The 17,287-nt window shown below is 45.5% G+C and overlaps 1 protein-coding gene across 1 annotated transcript in view; it reads left to right on the top strand.

Annotated features, from left to right (window-relative positions):
* Positions 1-16,912, top strand: part of LOC139279437 (potassium voltage-gated channel subfamily KQT member 1) — an 838,442-nt gene extending 821,530 nt beyond the window's left edge. Inside the window, exon 16 of the mRNA XM_070898561.1 lies at positions 14,881-16,912. Within this exon, the coding sequence (XP_070754662.1) occupies positions 14,881-15,081 (201 nt within the window). The 3' untranslated portion in view covers positions 15,082-16,912. The remainder of the gene's footprint in view (positions 1-14,880) is intronic.
* Positions 16,913-17,287: the final 375 nt, after the last annotated feature.

Genomic DNA, 17,287 nt, shown 5'->3' with positions numbered 1-17,287 from the left:
TTCTGACTTAGACAAGACTTGCAGTGAGGACAATCTGTATGTGTTACGACCTTTACTGAAGTACTTCAAGAATTTTTTTTAACAGTAGGTGAGGCAACCTATCAGAGGGAAAGTAATATTGGATTTGCTTCTAAGTAATGAGCGAGTAATAAGTAATAAATGATAATGTTAATCAGCAAAGCTAATTGGATTCTAAGAGAGTAGATGTTAAGGGAATGGAATAAAATGGGAAAAGCTATTTAAACAGAAGGACGTGGAGGAAGAATGGAAATGCCTTAAAAACATTTTGGGGCCGGAATTGGTGAGAACTGCGCCCCCGCGGACTTGGGAGGGTGCTTTGTGGCGGGGCTACGAGTTAGCGCCTCGCTCCTGCTGGAAGGGTCCCATTCGGCTGCATGCGCCGATGATGATGTCATCGCTGTACACAGCACCCTGTTACCACTCTGGAAGTGAAATTCGGCGAAATTCACTTACCACCTAGAAATTTTTCAGGTTGGAGCCATTGGAGCGGGAAGCCTTTGACGCAATTTTGGGCCACAGAGAGCCCAGAGAGCACAAGAGTGTTCTAAGATAGCACAGCCAAGATAATCTAGGATAATATTTAAAAACCAGTAACTTTTAACTTTTTGAAAATTTAGCGCCTGCCGATAAATAAATAGCGCTCCTCCAGCCGATTCCCGACTCCAACTCGACAGCTGAACCGGCCCAAACAGGGCATTACCGAATTTTGCATCCTTTGATTTCTTTGCACAGTGATACATTTTGGGTGTTTTTAAATATTATCCTAGATTATCTTGGCTGTGCTATCTTAGAACACTCGTGTGCTCTCTGGGCTCTCTGTGGCCCAAAATTGCGGTCGAAGGCTTCCCGCTCCAATAGCTCCAACCTGAAAAATTTCTACCAATCTACCTGGTGGTCCCGGAGGTTCAGAGACTTGGTGGGCGCACACGTATCCCAGGGTCGTAAGGGTTTTGTATGCATCGATGGGCCGGCCCAATCTATAAGAGCAGGGGTAACCCCATTCATACTTATGGTGGTTCTGTATATACAGAATCCCCATAAGTATGAATGGGAATGCCCCCAAAACACAGAAACACTGAAAATAGCTACAAAAAAAATCACATATTTCAAATTGATAAAAATGGAATGTAATTAATTATTTAAAACAAATAGGTAATTTTTTGACAAATAAATATACATATTTTAAAAGGTCTAAAAATAAACTTATGCCTGCTTTTTTCAGTCGTAAGAATTTGAAGGACATTCGCTGGGCAGGAGTTGGGTAAATAGCCCAACTCACTGCCCACGGAGGCCCTTTAGTTTTGCATGCGTGCAGTCTGTCAACAGAATTTTTTCGCTTCGCATACCTAAACCCGGAACTTGCGGGGACCCCAACTGCGCACATGCCCGTGGGAGTGCGATTTCAGGCCCTATACCTTCAATAGTGTTTGACTTGAGATCCAAATAAGCTTTTGACAACACACCTGGGGGAAACAAGCAGTAAATCTTATGAGGTATTTGTTGTTAGTTATGTCTCCATAAGATTCAACTTTGTCTTTGAAAGCAGTAGGGCAGCACATCAGACCTTATTTTAATAAATTTGTTTGGTATTTTAAACTTAAAAAATGAGCAAGCAAGCAGAGTTAAAAGTGATACAACGTAATAAGTCTTTTAGCCAGCTCCTTGAATAGCCAAAATTAAAAAGAATCACAATCTAATACTAAACTATTTTTTTATTAATACCATTTATAACAGTCCTTTTCTTTTGTATAATCTTTTCTGACTACGGGAGTTAACTGGTCGACCTTATCTTTTCCTATTAAGTTTCCAGTTGGTTCAAAAGTTTCTGAAAACTCAACTTATTGAACAGAACCGGCACTTAATTATTAACACTTTCCCTAGTTGCCATGGCTTGTTTGGATTTTTTCAGGACAATTGGATTCAAAATAATTGGCCATCATGGATTTAACTGAATCACACCGTCTGTGTTTGTTCAAAGATAGCTGAGTTCTTCCCCTCAGGCCTACAGTTCAAAAACCAGTTTGAACCAACCTCGTAAAAATGTATCAAAATAAACATGGTACAGAGATCTGAACTGTAGTTGTTCCTTTTTATAAACGGCTTATACTGCAAAAAAAAATACATTGTTTTTTCACATAAAGGAAGTTTATCCCAGAAAAAGGTCAAGAACCAAAGACGAGTGTAAAACTGACATGGATTATAAGGGAAGTCATGGAAGGCGCAGGGTGTATAAAATTGTAAATGTACAGGGAAGGAACAGGAAAGAGAACTTGAACAGCAACAACAGCGGCTTGTATTTATATAGTGCCTTTAACGTAGTGAAACGTCCCAAGGCGCTTCACAGAAGTATTATGAGACAAAATATTTGACACCGAGCCACATAAGGAGAAATTAGGGCAGGTGACCAAAAGCTTGGCTAAAGAGGTGAGCATCTTAAAGGAGGAAAGTAAAATAGAGAGGCGGAGAGGTTTAGGAAGGCAGTTCCAGAGCTTAGGGCCTAGGCAACAGAAGGCACAGCCACCAATGGTTGAGCAATTATAATCAAGGATGCTCGAGGGCAGAATTAGAGGAGCGCAAATATCTTGGGGGGGCGAGGGGAGGGGGGGGTGGTGCGGTGGTTGTGGGGCTAAAGGAGATTACTGAGTTAGGGAGGGGCGAGGCCATGGAGGGATTTGAAAACAAGGATGAGAATTTTGAAATCAAGGCGTTGCTTAACTGGGAGCCAATGTCAGTCAGCAAGCACAGGGGTGATGGGTGAATGGGACTTGGTGCGAGTTAGGACATAGACAGCCGAGTTTTGGATCACCTCAAGTTTACGTTTAAAATCAAACGGAGGAACGCCAAGAAACTCTTGAGAGATTAAAAGAGGGAAAATGAGAGGAATATATAGCAGAAAATATGAAAGTGAATAACAAAGCTTTCTTTCAATGATTTACGAGCTAGACGGTTGTAGAGGGACACTGGACCATTTTCAAACGGCAGTGGGGATGTGGTGTCTGAGGACAGGAATGTGGTGGATTTACTAAGTTACTATTGTTTGACCGTTTTTACCACTAAAAGGTAAAAGGATGCCAGACTTGAGAGAGTGAACATGAAATCCTGAACATCGCAATTGAAGGCATAATCTTTTATATAGCACCTTTCAGTCAAAGGAGGTGATGTGATAGCTGTACCTCTCCTCAACGAGGCCACCTCCTTGCATACTGTGCTCAGTTTTGGTCTCTGCATAACAGGGAAGTTGGGATATTACTCTCTGGAGAGGAGGAGGGAGAGGGAGGGGAAGGATTAGAGGGCTTAATAGAGGTCATTAACATCTTCATGGGTATGGAAATTTAGGTGACATTTTTAAGTGAGAGGGTGGAGAATTGTGAAACAGATTACCAGTAAGAGTTGGAACAGAAAACTATGGCAGTTTGTTAAATACAACATTTCCAGTTCCTAATGGATAGGCGACCAAGTAAATACAGGGCTACGAGATCTAGAACCATGATGTGAGGTTTCAAAGAGTAAGTTAGATGGACTGATGGTTTCCTGCCCAAAAGATCAGGATGTTACTATATTGTACAGTCTTTAAAAAACATTTCCTTTTTGTGAGGAATGTTCCCCCATTTTATTCACTTTTTGTTTTGCACTCCTTTCCCCGGACCATGCACCCCCAGTGAGTGACAGGGCAGGTAGGTGACCTCTTCCTAGATCTCTGTCAATGTGGTGCATGCTCGCAGCATCTGTTTTGTTGCCATAAAGTTTTGGTATAATCAGCAGCAGGGAGCCCACTTGATGTGGTTTCTTTTTCCTATGCTATCTCCTCCTCAAGGCACAGAGCCTCCACAAGCAACACCTGCTCTTGCGCACCTCATCCTGGTAGCAATACTTAACATGTGAGAACTTCTGGGTCCGCACCAAGAAGTGCCTTAACCAACTGAGTATTTGGGGGAGCCCATTTTGTAATTTGTGTTGACAAACATTTATAGTGGTCAGCATCATATGCGGGCTGATTTTATGATGGAGAAATGTCGGGAGGATGCCAGAAATCTCCTGATAAGAGCTCTCAATGGGCAAAGCCCTCCGCCAGGGATGTGCAGTCATAAAATACAGCCCAATAGTTCCCCATTAGAATCAAAATATATTCAAAATAGTGAATGAAGTGCAGTAAATCGGCAGGTGATTTTCCTAACACAAAGTCATCTACGAAATGGAGCACTGTGACACTATCGTAATTACTTGGAGCATGATCTATGACAGGAACAGATCTGATTAGCCAAATGCCTTATATCAAATTCCTCTTTCTGCTATTTTAATGTAGACTTGCACTTCCGAAGACCTCATGCCATCTCTCAGAAATATTTCGAAGTATTTCATATGGAATGGGTTACTTTGACTTACATTGACTTCCAGTTGAGCAATGCCTTGAGTTAAAAATTCTCATCCTTGTTTTCAAATCCCTCCATGGCCTCGCCCCTCCCTATTGCTGTAACCTCCTCCAACCCTCCAATCCTCCAAGATATTTGCGCTCCTCCAATTCTGGCCTCTTGCGCATCCCCGATTTTAATCACTCCGCCATGCTTTCAGCTGTCGAGGACCCAAGCTCCGGAATTCCCTCCCTAAACCTCTTCACCTCTGTCCCTCACTTTCCTCCTTTAAGACACTCCTGAAAACCTACCTCCATCTTCTTATGTGACTCGATGTCAAATTTTGTTTGATAATGTTCCTGTGAAGTGCCTTGGGACATTTTACTATGATAAAGACGCAATATACATTTTTTTTAACTTGTTCTGAGAGGCGGGTGTCGCCGGCAAGGCTAGCATTTATTGCCCATCCCTCATTGTCCGTGAGAACGTGGTGGTGAGCTGACTTCTTGAACCACTGCAGTTTTTTTGCTGAAGGTACTCCCACAGTTCTGTGAGTGAAGGAATTCCAGGATTTTGACCCAGCGGCGATGAAGGAACAGCAATATATTTCCAAGTCAAGATAGTGTGTAACTTCGAGGGGAACTTGCAGGTGATGATGTTCCCATGCGACTGCTGTCCTTGTCCTTCTAGGTGGTAGTGGTCGCGGGCTCTAAAAGCCGTGGCAAGTTGCTGCAGTGCATCTTGTAGATGGGACACTCTGCAGACACAGTGCGTCAATAGAGGGAGTGAATGTTTAAGGTAGGGGCTCCTTTGTCCTGGATGATGTGAGCTTTTTGAGTGTTGTTGGAGCTGCACTCATCCAGGCAAGTGGAGAGTATTCCATCACTCCTGACTTATGCGTTGTAGATGGTGGAAAGGCTTTGGGGGGTCAGGAAGTGAGTCACTCACCACAGAATACCCAGCCTCTGACTCACTCTTGTTACCACAGTATTTATGTGGCTGGTCCAGTTAAGTTTCTGGTCAATGGTGACCCCCTGGATGTTGATGGTGGGGGATTCGGCGATGGTAATGCCGTTGAATGTCAAGGGGCAGTGGTTAGACTATTGCTTGTTGTAGATAGTTGTTGCCTGGCACTTGTGTGGCATGACTGTTACTTGCCACTTATCAGTTTAAGCTTGAATGTCATCCAGGTCTTGCTGCAAGCAGGCACGGACTGCTTCATTATCTGAGGAGTTGCGAATGGAAATGAAGAGCGTGCAACCATCAGCAACTATCCCCAGTTCTGACCTTATGATGGAGGGAAAGTCATTGATGAAGGAGTTGAAGATGGTTTGCCCTGAGGAACCCCTGCACCAATGTCCTGGGGCTAAGATGATTGACCTCCAAAAACCACAGCTATCTTGCTTTGTGCTAGGTATGACTCCAGCCAGTGGAGAGTTTCTCCCCTGATTCCAATTGACTTCAGTTATACTAGAGCTCCTTGTAGTTGTGTTGCTCAAGAATCTGTGCTCAAGTCCCTGGAGTGGGACTTGAGTCCGCAACCTCTGATTCAGAGGTGAGAATGCTACCAACTGAGCCAAGGCTGAATCCGAGGGATGCGCAAAAAAATGAAGACTTGGCATAACTGGGCCCCAATCCATTCTTCCTGCCTACGTCACTTCAGGAACTGAGATTAGAGAGAGGTAAATTGGCTCCATGGTGTCTGTGAAAGAACATAAGAAATAGGAACAGGAGTAGGCCCTTGAGCTTGCTCCTCCATTCAATAAGATCATGGTTGATCATCGATCTCAACTCCACTTTCCCGCCCGATCTCCATATCCCTTGATTCCCCTCGACTCCAAAAATCTATCTATTTCCACCTTGAATATATTCAGAGACTCAGCATCCACAGCCCTCTGGGGCAGAGAATTCCAAAGATTCACAACCCTTGCTGAGTGATGAAATTTTTCCTCATCTCTGTCTGAAATTGCCTACCTCTTATCCTGAGACTGTGCCCTCTAGTTCTAGACACTCCAGCCAGGGAAAACAACCTCTCAGCATCTACCATCTCAATCCCCTTCAGAATTATGTATGTTTCAATGAGATCACCTCTCATTCTTCTAAACTCCAGAGAGTAGAGGCCCATTCTACACAATCGCTCATTAGAAGACAGCCATCTCATCCCAGGAATCAATCTAGTGAACCCTCGTTGCACCGCCTCCAAGGCAAGTATATCCTTCTTTAGATAAGGAGACCAAAACTGTGCACAGTACTCCAGGTGTGGTCTCATCAAGGCCCTTTACAATTGTAGCAAAACTTCATTACTCTTATACTCCAACCCACTTGCAATAAAGGCCATTTGCCTTCCTTATTGCTTGCTGTACCTGCATGCTAGCTTTCTGTGTTTCTTGCATGTGGACACCCAAATCTTTCTGAACACCAACTTTTCAAAGTTTCTCACCATTTAAAAAAATTCAATTTTTCTATTCTTCCTACCAAAGTGAACAACCTCACATTTCCCTACATTATACTCCATCTGCCAGCTTACTGCCCAATCACTTAATCTATCTATATCCCATTGCAGACACTTTGTGTTCTCCTCACAGCTTACTGTTCCACCTAGCTTTGCACCATCAGCAAACTTGGATACATTACACTTGGTCCCTTCATCTAGGTCATAAATAGCTGAGGCCCCAGCACTGATCCTTGCGGCACCCCACTAGTTAGTGCCTGCCAACCTAAAAAAGACCCATTTATTCTTACTCTCTGTTTTCTTTCGTTAGCCAATCCCCTATCCACGCTAATACATTACCACCAATCTCATGATTTCTTATATGTAGCACCTTATCGAATGCCTTTTGGAAATCCAAATATACTACATCCACTGGTTCCCCTTTATCTACCCTGCTGTTATGTCCTTACAAAACTCTAATAAATTTGTCAAACACGATTTCTCTTTCATAAAACCATGTTGATTCTGTCTAATCATGTTATGATTTTCTAAGTGCCCTGATACCACTTCCTTAACAATGGTTTCCAGCATTTTTCCGACGACTGCTGTCAGGCTAACTGGCCTGTAGTCCCCCGTTTTCTCTCTCCCTCCTTTCTTGAATAGCGGTGTTACATTTGCTATCTTCCAATCCGCTGGGACCGTTCTAGAATCTAAGGAATTTTGAAAGATCAAAACCAATGCATCCACCTGGCATCTCTGTAGCCACCTCTGTTAGAACCCTTGGCTATAGGCCGTCAGGTCCAGAGGACTTGTCGGCTTTTAGTCCCATTAGTTTCTCTCGTACTTTTTCTTATATTAATTACATTAAGTTCCTCACTCTCATTAGACCCTTGGTTCCCCACCATTTTAGATATACTTTGTGCATCGTCTACTGTGAAGACAGATACAAAATATTTGTTTAACATGTCTGCCATTTCCTCATTCCCCATAATAATTTCTCCTGCCTCATCCTTTAATGGACCGATGTTTACGTTTGCTACTCCCTTCCTTTTTACATACTTGTAGAAGCTCTTACAATATGTTTTTATATTTTTTGCCAGTTTTTTCTCATAGTCTATTTTTTCCCTTTTTATCAATTTTATGTCACCCTTTGCTGGTTTCTGAAACTCTCCCAATCCTCAGGCTTACTACTATTGTTCACAGCATATCTGGAGTGTGAAAGTTAGTGTGCAATATATATCCAGTATGAACAATGTCTACGTGCGAGTGTGGTAAGCGGATGACTTGTGTGCAGGTCTGGATAGATAAAGAAGTAACCAATAAGAATAAAAGTCAATAGCAGAAGGATCTGCACCTGTAATGTTTAAGCATTCCAATGCAGTGACCTGCCACATAGCACAGTCTAGTGAAATATGAGATGTGAATAGAGGAAGGTACAGAGTCAGACTCGTGGGCACAGGCTGAATGTTCCTTTTCAGGGCTTACTCCCATTGAAATCCAAGCTCCGCCTTCGACTACAATGGAGCTTCCGCTGAGAGTAGGGAAAAAACCTGAAATAGCAGAGCCCCTAGCCTCCTGATCAGACTTTTTTTATCAGAAAATCCCTGTGCAGCTTAAACATTTCCTGTGTACTTTTCATTTGTACTGCTGAAAACTAAAAAACACAGCTTTAGAGCATAGAAACACTGCAATTGTAGTGCCATTTTGCTAATAGTTAGTAAGTATTATTTGTTTCATAGGTAGTTATTCAGTTTTTGGTGTCAGCCATGGCTTAGTGGTAGCACTCTCGTCGACTGAGTCAGAAGGTCATGGGTTCAAGTCCTACTCCAGAGATTTGAGCCCATATTCTAGGGTGACACTGCAGTGCAGTACTGAGGGAGTTCCACACCGTCGGTTGTGCCATCTCTCAGGTAAGACATTAAACCAGGTGAATGTAAAAGTTCTCTCAGGTGGATGTAAAAGTTCTCTCAGAATCATAGAAAATAGGTGCAGTAGCAGGTCATTCAACCCTTCGAGCCTGCACCATCGTTCAATATGATCATGGCTGATCATTTTTGCATGCATGCATTAACAGGCATGCACAGCCTGTTAGGAAGAGTCTCTGTCAGAAAGTCACTTATTCTGAGAATCCACTATTTGAAGATGAATAGGGGAATTCTCTCCATTGTCCTGGTCAATATTTATCCCTCAACCAACATCACTAAAACCAATTATCTGGTCATTGTCACATTGCTCTTTGTGGGACTTTCTTGCGTGCAACTTAGCTGCTGTGTTCCCTATATTACTATAGTGCTACACTGACTGGACGAGTGTTTTTGAATGTCCTGGGGTTGTGAAAGGCACTATATAAAGTCTCTCTATATTTCGCCCCCAGTTGTTCCCTTTGCCTTCCTCTTCTAAAGGTGTTGACTTCATGCTGGGGGTGTGAGGGGGAGGGTGAACACAATGGGACTGTGCGTGGGGGTGGGGGGGGGAAAGCGGGGGAAGGGGGATATCATGAGGTGGTGCAGGGGGGTTGGGGGGAGCGGGGGAGGGGGATACCACGGGGCGGTGCGGGGGTGTTGAGGGGGGAGCAGGGGAAGCGGGATACCATGGGGCAGTGCGGGGAGTTGGGAGAAAGGGAGTGGGGGGAGGGGGATACCACAGGGCAGTGCGGGGAGTTGGAAGAGGGGGAGCGGGGGGAGAGGGATACCACGGGGCAGTGCGGGAAGTTGGGGAGTGGGACCGGTTACCCTCTGGTGCTTTGCCCAAGTGACCGTTCTTCATCATTCACTTTACGTGAGCGTTGAGCGGCTATTCAACAACAGGGGCATAGCAGCATGGTCTAGCCCTTGCCCTCATCTGATACCCAGGTGTGTACACTTCCAGTCGGACTCGCTGGATAGTGATAAGGAGCGGGAAGCCCTGCACAGTTTTCCCTTTCCTAAACGAGAGTCGCTCAAGCTAATTGTGGCATTCTGTAAGGGACAACTACAGAACCAGAGTCGGCAACAAGGAAAGAATGGCAGTATTAGAGGCACCCTGTCCACGAGGTGGGTCCCAGTTTTCCGAGTCGGCACTGCCAGTAGTGAGTCTCACCCATCAGCAGCCTACATTGGGAAATAGCAGGTGCACTCCACATTCATGTCAATGGACCGGAAATTGCAGGTAACCTACCCTCCCCATTGGCTTGCACAGTTAGTGAGATTCCCTGTCAGAAAGTCACTTATTCAAGGAAACATCCCGAACATTTTCAGCGACGTTTGGAGTCCCATTTTCACACAATTCCCATTCCAACATCAACGCATAACATCAACATTAAACTGTTGACAGTGTTATGGACTTCATACGTGACAGCCTGCAGATTTGAAAGAAAGCAGCAGGAGTAGGGATTTGCACCTGGTCCCAGGCCCCAGTTCAGCTGCTAATTAAAGTAGCTCACAAGCATTGGTCTGCAACAGAGGCAGAATGCTAATCTCACTGGTACACCTGGCCAAACAATGCTGATTCTCCCACCTCCAGCATTGTGAAATTTTCTGCCTATTCACTCTCTTGTTTGCATAAAACCTATTTTCTATAAACAAAATAAATTACCTGAGCAGGTTATGGGAGAAAAGACCGGGCCTTGGGAAAAGTGTTGCCATCTGTAATTTGTTTATACCCTGGGAAGATCGACATAAAAGGATTTGTTCTTTTGGAAGTATTTTTTCTTCCACTCTTACTAGTTGGTCCATTGTAGTTTGATTTAACTGATTAATGTACAACAACAACTTGTATTTATATACAACAATAACAACAACTTGTATGTATGTAGCGCCTTAAACATAGTAAAAGGCCCAACGCGCTTCACAGGAGTATTTATAATACAAAAATATTGACACCAAGGAGAAATTTGGGCAGATATCCAAAAGCTTGGTCAAAGAGGTAGGTTTGAAAGAGCCTCTTAATGGAGAGAGAGGCAGAGAGATTTAGCGAGGGAATTTCAGAGTTTAGGGCCTAGGCAACAGAAGGCACGGCCACCAATGGTTGAGCGATAATAATCAGGGATGCTCAAGAGGGCAGAATTAGAGGAGCGCAGACATCTTGGGAGGTTGTGGGGCTGGAGGAGATTACAGAGATAGGGAGGGGCGAGGCCATGGAGAGATTTGAAAACAAGGATGAGAATTGTGAAATTAAGGCGTTGCTTAACTGGGAGCCAATGTAGGTCAGTGAGCACAGGGGTAATGGGTGAGTGGGACTTGGTGGATGTTAGGACACAGGCAGCTGAGTTTTGGATGATCTCAAGTTTACGTTGGGTAGATTGTGGGAGGCCAGCCAGCCAGGTGTTTGTTGGACTAGTCAAGTCTAGAGGTAACAAAGGTATGGATGAGATTTTCAGAAGCGGATAAACTAAGGCAAGGGCGGAAACAGGCGATGCTATGGAGCTGGAAATAAGCAGTCCTAGTTATGCCTTGGATATGTGGTCGGAAGCTCATTTCAGGGTCAAATATGACACCAAGGATGTTAGGGAGAGGGCTGGAGTCAGTGACTCGGGAACAGAGTTTGTGGCGGAGACCAACAATGGCTTCGGTCTTCCCAATATTTAATTGGAGAACATTTCTGCTCATCCAGAATTGAATGTCGGACAAGCAATCTGACAATTTAGAGACAGAGGATGGGTCAAGAGAAGTGGTGGTGAGGTGGAGCCGGGTGTTGTCAGTGTACATATTGTACCTTTAACGTAATAAAACGCTTCACAGGAGCCTTATCAAACAACATTTGACACCAAGCCACATAAGGAGGTATTCAGACAGGAGACCAAAAGCTTGGTCAAAGAAGTAGGTTTTAAGGAGCAACTTAATGGAGAGAGAGGCAGAGAGGTTTAACGAGGAAATTTCAGAGCTTAGGGCCTGGCAGCTGAAAGCAGTGTAGAAATAGTTTTACACACTTTGGCCTACCAAGGAAGTGTACCAAGTGGTTACAGTGGAGAAGGAGAAGGGACTAAATGGCTCCTATCAACTTATTATCCCATTCTGCACCTTGAACTCTGTGCTGGTTATAACGTGCTGTCTGATTCATTGGTGGTTTCTGTCTGTCTCGGTCTAATGTCTTCAAATGCTTTTGGTCCTATAGCGTCTGCATCTGAGTAAACACATAGCAGCTGCCTTTTTGGTTTAATTTCCTTTCCTTGGAGTCTCTGTGCCTGGTCCTGTACCTGAACAGTACAATCTGGAGCATCTGTCTCTGGCTATATTTAACTCTCCACATATACCACCGAGGCAGCTGCTTGAAGCTTCCTTTCATGAAGGGCTTCTTATCTGAGCTTCGCACTCCTGCAGATTGGTATCACTCCGGACTATTGTTCGCTTCTTCCTCCAGCACCGTGGCAATCTGACGGCATCGCTGCATAAGACCCACTCAAGCAGCTCCTTCTCTGCAGCTCCTCAGATCTAAGAAGCCACTAAAGAAAAAACTTGCTAAAAATGTAGCATCTTCCACATTCGTAGGAACATCACAAAGCAAAGCTTCACGGCCAATTATGTACTTTTAAAGGGCGATCACTGTTGTAGTGCAGGCAAACACAATAGGCAATTTGTGCACATCATCATCATCATCATCATCATCATCCGAGACAGTCACTCGAAATTGAGGAAGACTTGCTTCCACTCTAAAAGTGAGTTCTCAGGTGACTGTACAGTCCCATGTGGAAATTACAGTCTCTGTCACAGGTGGGACAGAGAGTGGTTGAAGGAAAGGGTGGGTGGGGAGTCTGGTTTGCCGCACGCTCTTTCCGCTGTCTGCGCTTGATTTCTGCATGCTCTCGGCAACGAGACTCGAAGTGCTCAGTGCCCTCCCGGATTCTCTTCCTCCAGTTTGGGCAATCTTGAGCCAGGGATTCCCAGGTGCCGGTGAGGGTGTTGCACTTTATCAAGGAGACTTTGAGGGTGTCCTTGAAACGTTTTCTCTGCCCACCTAGGGTTCGCTTGCCGTGTAGGTGTACTGAGTAGAGCACTTGTTTAGGGAGTCTCGTGTCAGGCATGCGGACGATGTGGCCCGCCCAACGGAGCTGGTCGAGTGTGGTCAGTGCTTCACTGCTGAGGATGTTGCCCTGAGCGAGAACACTGACGTTGGTGCGTTTATCTCTTCCAGTGGATTTGCAGGATCTTGTGGAGGCAGCGTTGGTGGTACTTCTCCAGCGCTTTGAGGTGAGCGCCCTCAAATAGCAATGAGATAGGTGACCTCTTCAGTGATGTTGGTTGAGGACACCAGGAGAACTCAGTTACTGTTCTTCAGATAGTACCATGGGATTTTACATACATCCAAGAAGGCACACAGGGCCTCAATTTAGCATCTCGGCTGAAGAACACACCTCTGACAGTGCAGCATTCCCTCCATACTGCACTAAAGTGTCAGCCTAGATTATGTGCTCAAGTATACAGTGAATAAATTTGACTGCCCAAATGTAGAGATTTGCCTTTTGACCTTGTGAAGAGAAAGGCACCATACTGGTTTCACCATGACTTTCACCAGTCATGTTGCAAAATGAATCTCAAGAGGATTACCCGGAAACAAGAACCAAATAGAATGATGCCACAACAGAAATTTGAACTGTCCTGCTTAAAATGGAGAAGCCCTGATTTTACCCTAACCTGCACAACGAGAGTGGGGCGCGTTCGGATTGGGACGCCCCTTTTACACCCAGCATAATTTCACGCTCCATTCAAGTCAAGCCAGACAGGTTAGGTTAAAATCGAGGCTAGAGAGTCAGAACTGTTGCCCAAAGGGATTTGACAGAGGTAGGCACAATGGAGCAGGTCTTCCTCTGGACCCACCCCCTCTCCCCTGCCCCACCCCCCATCCCCCACTAGGCACCCAACATACCTGAGGTGCGCTGCACCTGTCAGAGGAGAGTTGCACTCAGATGTCCTGGCCAAGGACTTGTCTAGACACACTCCCAGCACATAGGCCCTGCCAGGGATCGGGGCCGAATGTTGGAAAGTAGGACAGCAATCCTGAGAGGCTTGCAGCTGTGCCCCTTGCTGCCGAGACTGGGGTCTTTTAGGAAGCGATAGCAACACTCTAACTGCCTCTGATTGTAAGATTCAGGCTGCCCCCAGATTTTACCAGTCCACAGGATCCCTAATGCCAGGTTTCAGCAGCTTCCGAGGCTCCTGGCTGATGAGAAGGGAGGCAGGAGGCTGGAAACAACGCCTCTTGTACTATTAGCATTGCAACACCTGCAGGGCCTTAGGTTAGACTTGAGGCAGGATCGCTGTGTGCGGGGTCAGGGTCGGGGCCAGTGACAAGCTCACATGCCAAGGCCCAGTGAGACTTTACGTTCAGGGCCTCACTTCCATATTCATGATCGGTCTCTCCTTTTTCCTCTTTGCTGCATCTGAGAACTGAGTGCTCCCCAGGTATCGTGAAGAGGAAAATCCTCCCAAATCTCTCCTAACCTGTGGGACTTTGCAGAGAGATGTGCAAATCTCTCTTTCAACCAATGGAGATTTAGCAGGTGTAGATCTTTCAGCCAATGGCAATTTGCTGTGGCAGGCTTAACATCTCTTCACTAAATGGAATTACTCCTGGTGGAACCCAGACCAGAGACTTGAGCACAAAATCCAGGCTGACACTCCATTGCAGTACAGAGGGAGTCCTTCACTGTCAGAGGTGCCATCCCTCAGATGAACTATTAAACCGAGGCCCCATCTGCCCGCTCAGGTGGACTCAGATCCCATGGCACTATTTTGAAGAAGAGCAGGGGAGATCCCCCTGGTTCCTGGGCACTAGTATCCCTCAACCAACAGCACTAAAAACCAGATTAACTGGTTATTATCACATATGGGAACTTGCTGAGCGCAAATTGGCTGCCGCGTTTCCTTCTATAAAACCAATTGAAATATTTTTGAAGTGTAGTCACTGCTCTAAAGAGCTTTGTGATGTCCTGAGGTTGTGAAAGGTGCTTTATAAATGCAAGTTTTGTTTTTCTCTTTCTTTTGATACAGCAACCCAGAGTGCTGGCGATGTGTTTTAAAGCCAGCCAACTGCAAATCTGTTCTTTCTGCGGCTGCACGGTATGTCAAGTTCCCATTGAGTGATTGTGCTTCCTTTCTCCGGCAGGTTGTGCACATGGATCAGAAGTTAAACACCATCACGGATATGCTGCACTGTCTGGTTGCCAGCCAGCAGGGACTTCCACACCCGCAGGCCCAGCCTCAGGCACAGGGAACCGCTGTACAAGCCATTGCGTCAACGCACAGCTCCCTGCCCAGCTACGAGCAGCTGACCGTGCACAGGAAAGACCAGGACAACGTGGCCTGATCTCTGATCCTCTGCTATTTCAAATTTAGTAGCATTCAAAGAGATTGGAAGAGACCTCTTGGACGTTGTAAAATAGGCCTCAAGCTCACGCACATAACTGGCACAAACCTTGGGGGGCTGACAATTTACTGAACTTGAAAGCAGCCACCATTAGACTGTCCATGTTTTCTCGGCCTAAACATCCCTCCCGATTCCAGTTTGCGTATCTCACCTGTTTCGCAACGAAAGAGTTCTTCGTACCATTCTCTCGAGCCTCGGACTGCTCCCAACCACATTTCAAACCCTTCTCTGGTCATTCGTTTAGGCAAAGATGAAGACTATGCTTGGCTAGCCTGTAAGATAAGATGAAAAGACCAATAGCACACAATGTTATGGTAAATTGTAACCCTTTTTAGAATAGACGTACGGTTTTAATCACAAAAATCAAAACATTGTATGATCGAGGAAAGTAGCATGAACACTTGAAGCTCAGTGTCAATGTAATGCGTGCACTCTCCACCCACCTTCTGAGTGGCAGCCTAAGATGTATTTAATGGTGAAAATTTCCCATCATCTCCACGTCTGTTCTACTGTGCAAGTATACCATCTACAGGGGTGAAGCTCGGGCAAAATCAATGTTGGGTAAATTTCCCAAGTCACGATGGGTATGTCAATAGCTTCCTAAAATTTGTTATCCCAGTTCATTCTGGGTAGGCTGGATTGGGGTTTTTTCAGGACTGTGACGTGTGCATTATCTCAAAAGCTGCAGTGCTCCACACCTGGGTTCACTCATGTTAGTATACTTAGTTTCCCTTCCCCATTTTATTTTTGAATGTCTTCAGGCGAGTGTGCTGGAATAGTTTGAGCCACACTTCTCCTTTCAGCCGGAACGGTGGAGATGATCCTGACAATAGACTATTCCCCAGTCACTGTCAGTACAACATGATGACTCATGGACAAGTGAGTCATAAGTATAGGACAGCCTAGGGCCTGTTTGGCTTTCCTCACCTCCCTGTCCAAAAATCCTCAGGGTTGGCAGCCCAACATTTTACTTATAATACTTGTCTTCCCTCAATGAATGAAGTGAAGCATAGGTATATGTTTCAACAATGACTCCATGCATGATTTAAAGGAATTGGAAGTTATTTTGACTTTGATCCATGGTGTAAAACGGACGATAGTGCATCAGCAGCCCATTTTACATCTCGCCCGATGTTTATTTGTATAGAGGTCAATCATGAGTGATGTAAAACAGGCCTATTCACTATCGTCCACTTTACACTAACAAAGTTAAAATTACCCTACCCCCCCGGCCCTGCCTTTTCCGTGACTAATACCTGAGTCTTACTGTGACTGCAGTACAGCTGTTGTCAGGTACTCTGGTGTGACAAGGGACAGACATGAGGCAACGTTCAGTTAAGCTTGAAGGCTCAGGGTTCATTTTCACTTTCATCACTTAGACAGTAAACTGGCAGAAGGATTGCACGCTCGCTTCATCAGCTTAGTGCCCAAGCGAGGGAGGCGAAAACGGCCCCCTTCTTGTCCTAAAATAGAGCCTGTTGGCAATTCCAATGTACCCATCCATTCAGGGGTGGATCCTATAACTTGCCAGGGTGAAAGATAAGTCACCTTCCTGTGGTTCTAGATATCCAAATCTGGGATTTGTATCCCTGACCAGCCAATCAGGACCTACAAAAACCAAAGGCCCACGAGTTTATTTACCAATAGCCAATATGGTGTGGGACTGCAAGTGCTGTTGCGATGTGGCAGCAACCAATCACACGATTACTCCACTGGTACAGAATACAGAACAGGCAGCACGTGGTCTTGTGGTGGGTAAAATTCATCTGCAGTGGGGGAGGGGCGGGGTGGGAGAGAGGGGGTGCGGGGTGGGAGAGACCAAAACATGTGGTGGGATATCGGCCGCCTTTATAAACCCTGACCGATTGAAGTCAATGGAAAGGAAAATCGAGCAGCACATATAACGGGCGGCCAATCCCCCTGTTTTGCAATCCCTCCCCCCACCACAGTTGAACTTTAACCCCACGGTGTACAGGTGGGATGGTATTAAGTCAGACAGTACAGGAAGATCCAGGGTTCGATGCCCAGTCTCTGCTGACCTTAACCAGGGGCCAGCAGTTAGGGGCTTGCTTCAGCACCCCTAGGCTAGGGAGGGGTGTGGGGGGGGGGGTGCAGGGAAAAGCAGTCACTATTGCTGATTGTTAGC

This window comes from Pristiophorus japonicus, chromosome 14, assembly GCF_044704955.1.
Source record: "Pristiophorus japonicus isolate sPriJap1 chromosome 14, sPriJap1.hap1, whole genome shotgun sequence".
NCBI classification, from domain to species: Eukaryota; Metazoa; Chordata; class Chondrichthyes; family Pristiophoridae; genus Pristiophorus; species Pristiophorus japonicus.
The sequence above is the reverse complement of the archived record's forward strand: the minus strand, read 5'-3'. Positions and strand labels throughout refer to the sequence as shown.